The sequence below is a fragment of the Pterocles gutturalis genome, unplaced genomic scaffold (genome assembly GCF_000699245.1).
Source record: "Pterocles gutturalis isolate BGI_N339 unplaced genomic scaffold, ASM69924v1 scaffold43982, whole genome shotgun sequence".
In the NCBI taxonomy this organism is placed as follows: Eukaryota; Metazoa; Chordata; class Aves; order Pterocliformes; family Pteroclidae; genus Pterocles; species Pterocles gutturalis.
In genome coordinates, this window is record NW_010111785.1 from 2,124 (window position 1) to 5,274 (window position 3,151).

Sequence of the window (3,151 nt, forward strand, 5' to 3'; positions counted from 1 at the left end):
TGGCGCAGCACGTCCGGGTGCCGCTCCCGCAGCCTGCGAAGTGGAGATGAGCTGTAAGGTCCCATGCAGCAGAACCGCCTCATGCCCACACTGCCCAGAGCTGTGACATCCACCACAGCAAGCCGAGATCTGCTGGGTTTTGTCCAGTTTGCAGCTGAATAACCCTCCAGTTTGGTTCCCTCTTGGAGACCTCACCGTAAACATGGGCGCTGGAGAAAGGACTGAGCGTCCACCCTTCTCTCCTCTCGGGAGAACAAACCACCTCAGAAAGGGTATAAGACCCGTCCACCAACGACTTTGTGTTTTTGCCTCTGCAGCTCTGTTCACAGCGGGTTCTGCGCTGCCCTCTTCCACAGCTCTGGCCAGGGGACAGTCCCTGCTCTCACCTGGCCCGAGCCATGTAAGCCTTCAGCTGCTGCAGCAGGCTCTCCCAGTACCCAATGTCAAGGTTGGGTCCTCCTGCCCGGATCTTGCTCTCAATGCCCTGGTACAGCACTTGCAGCTGGTTGTATGTCTTCCCCTTGAACACGGACTGTACGTCTGAGCTGACAGAGGCGTTGACACCATCCCGACGCTCCCCTGAACAGACAGGCAAGGGTGGCCAGTCAGTCCCCAAGCACTCAGCCTGCCTTCTCCCACGCCATCCTGGGCTGCAACCGGCAGCAGAAGGCTGGAGCCCAGCAGGGGATGGCTGTCAGATCCACAGCCTCCACCCAGCAGATCCCAGAGAACCCCTGAGCCTGAGCGCACAGAGCAGACCCTTCATTCTGCCTCACCCATGCCAGGCTCCACCCTCTCACTTACCTGGTCCTCCTTTCCCAGAGGCCTCCAGTTTGCGGAGCTTGGCTATCTCATCCTCCGTGATGATGGTCATGTCTCTCCAGAAGTCCACATTCTTCCCTTGCTCCAGCTCCATGTAAACCTGTAGGCAGAAGACAAGCGGGACGTCAGGCACCTGCTCTGCACCACGGGCAGGGCAGCGGAGCTGAGGGGGGGAAGCCTCGAGCCAGCGCTGGCAGAGGGATGGCAGAGCCGGCACCTGGATGTCCTCCACCAGATCCTCCATGTCGGAGACGGTCAGGCCGTTCAGGAAGGTGTAGGGCTCGTGCATCTCCACAGCCAGGTCATCATCCTCCGCGCTGATGTACTTGGCCAGAAGGTCAATGGGTTTTGCCCTCCCATCCCGAATCCGGATTTTAGACCTGGGCAAGAGGAGAGGGACAGCGAGCATTGCCTGCCATCCCCTGCTTCCTAGCAGGGAAGAGCAAAGTCCCCACGAAGCCGCACACCTACCGCAGCTTGGCCTGCTGCAGGTGGAAGTTGTCCTCCTGCTCCTCCCAGGTTTTGAAGTGTTCTGCCTCCTTCTCCCGCTGCAGCATCTCCAGCTCCTGCTCGCGCATCGCCTTCTCCCTTTCCCGCTCCAGGCGCAGCTGCTTCACCTGCCCGGGATGGAGGGAGATGCGAGGCCACTGGGGATGGGGCAGCCGCCGCGGCAGGGCACCTGCTTGAGGATGCAGCCGTAGCCCCGTTTACTGAGCTGCCTTGGCTCCTGGGGAGCCTGGAGCCACGCGGAAGGAGAGCCAGCGTGGGCCAGTGGGGCTGGGCTCCTGGCTGCTCGCTGCCAGCCCCTCAAAGGACTGGGGACACAACCGAGTGCCTCAGTGCCGCAGTCTGGCACTTATCCTCCTCAGCACCTCCTGAGCTAGACTCAACCTCAAGAGAAGAGTGCTCTCACTCCGGAATAGCAGGAGTCAGTATACTAGGGCCCCCCAATCCTACAGTCCATGTGCACCCCCAGTGAAAAGAACACGGGGACCTCCAGGTGAGCAACTGGGAGAACTGGGCTGTCCACAGGGTTCTCTGGCGGATGGTGGGGAGGGAGGGGACATCTAATCCTACCTTCTGCAGCTCCAGGCGATTGTCCTCCTGGATTCGCTTGTTTCTCTCCTTCAGTTCCTTCTCATCCAGGTGGCTGATCCCTTTCTTTTCCAGTGCCTGAAACAGAGAGGCCAAGGGAAGCACTGAAACCCAGTGAGCCCTAGAGCCCCTCGTCAGCCAGCAAATCCCACCACATGCACCCGCTTCCACTTCTCCAGCAAGCTCTGATACCATTCAAGGTCCCCAAATCTCCCAAATCCTACCACCAAAGCCCCCCAGTAAAACCCAGGCTCAGCCCAGGGAGGCCATCGGACCTGGTGAGCACCAACACACCAGTAACGCTGCCCAGCACTCGACATGCAGCTCCCCGCAGGTCTGGGACCCTCTCCCGCACCCTGACCCACCTCCTCATCCCACAACCCTGGCTACAGACCTTGGTCTTCAGGAGAAAGGGGCTAAAACCCCACCGAGCTTGTCAGAAACATCCAGCTGCTGCCTTAGACAAGTGCTTTGCTCTCATACAGCTGCTTTCAGCATTTCAGAAATTCCCACCTCAAGCAAAAATCTCCCCCAATGCCCCGCTGCTCCTCTGTCCCGTGCTGCAGCGGCCAGAGGGGCTCGATCTCCTCTTAGCAGCCTCCTACCAGATGGTGTGGAGGAGAGCTCACCTTGCTCCAGATGAAGGTGCCCAGCAGGTTGTTATCTCCAAAAGGATTGTCGGTGTTGGTGTAACCCATGTACTCCTCTCCCCACCCCATCTTCTCCCGCTTCTTCCTCTCCTTGGCTTCCTTCTTGGCCAGACGGCGAGCTCGTTTCTCCTCGGGCGTCTCCAAGGCTTTCATCAGTGCAGCCTGCTTCTTCTTCTCTTCCTTCAGCCTCAAGCGCTCCTGAAGGCTCAGCTGCTGCCCCATCTCCTCCCTGCCCCGGGAACGCGGTGGGGAGGGAGAGCTGATGGAGGACACAGAAGACTTGGAGCCATCTCTCCTCCTCTGCCGCTCTCTGCTCCGGGCTCTCTTGTCTCGCTCACGCTCTGAGCTTGAGCCAGAGGAGCGATCCCGGGACCGGCGTTTCTTCTGGCTTTTATAGTGCTGGTCCCTGCTTTTGCTTTTCTTCTTCTTCCATTTGTGTCTCTCATCACCGGAGTTGGAGCTGGGGTGGGGGGAAAGTTGTGTTTCAGCTGGGAGACAGTGACTGGCTCCGTGTTGGACAATGGGCACACCAGAGCGGAGAGCGTGTCCCTGCTGCAGATGCTGAAAACCGACCCAGGCCACAG

The 3,151-nt window shown here is 59.4% G+C and overlaps 1 protein-coding gene across 1 annotated transcript in view; it reads right to left on the reverse strand.

Moving 5' to 3' along the window:
• The window catches only part of CACTIN (cactin, spliceosome C complex subunit), a gene marked incomplete at its 5' end in the record, with an annotated part of 4,537 nt that extends 1,510 nt beyond the window's left edge, over nt 1-3,027 (reverse strand). The window contains 7 exons of the mRNA XM_010073819.1: nt 1-33; nt 387-579; nt 805-922; nt 1,040-1,202; nt 1,294-1,439; nt 1,900-1,995; nt 2,547-3,027. The exon at nt 1-33 is cut by the window's left edge and continues 84 nt beyond it. Coding sequence (XP_010072121.1) covers nt 1-33; nt 387-579; nt 805-922; nt 1,040-1,202; nt 1,294-1,439; nt 1,900-1,995; nt 2,547-3,027 — 1,230 coding nt within the window. The remainder of the gene's footprint in view (nt 34-386; nt 580-804; nt 923-1,039; nt 1,203-1,293; nt 1,440-1,899; nt 1,996-2,546) is intronic.
• Nucleotides 3,028-3,151: the final 124 nt, after the last annotated feature.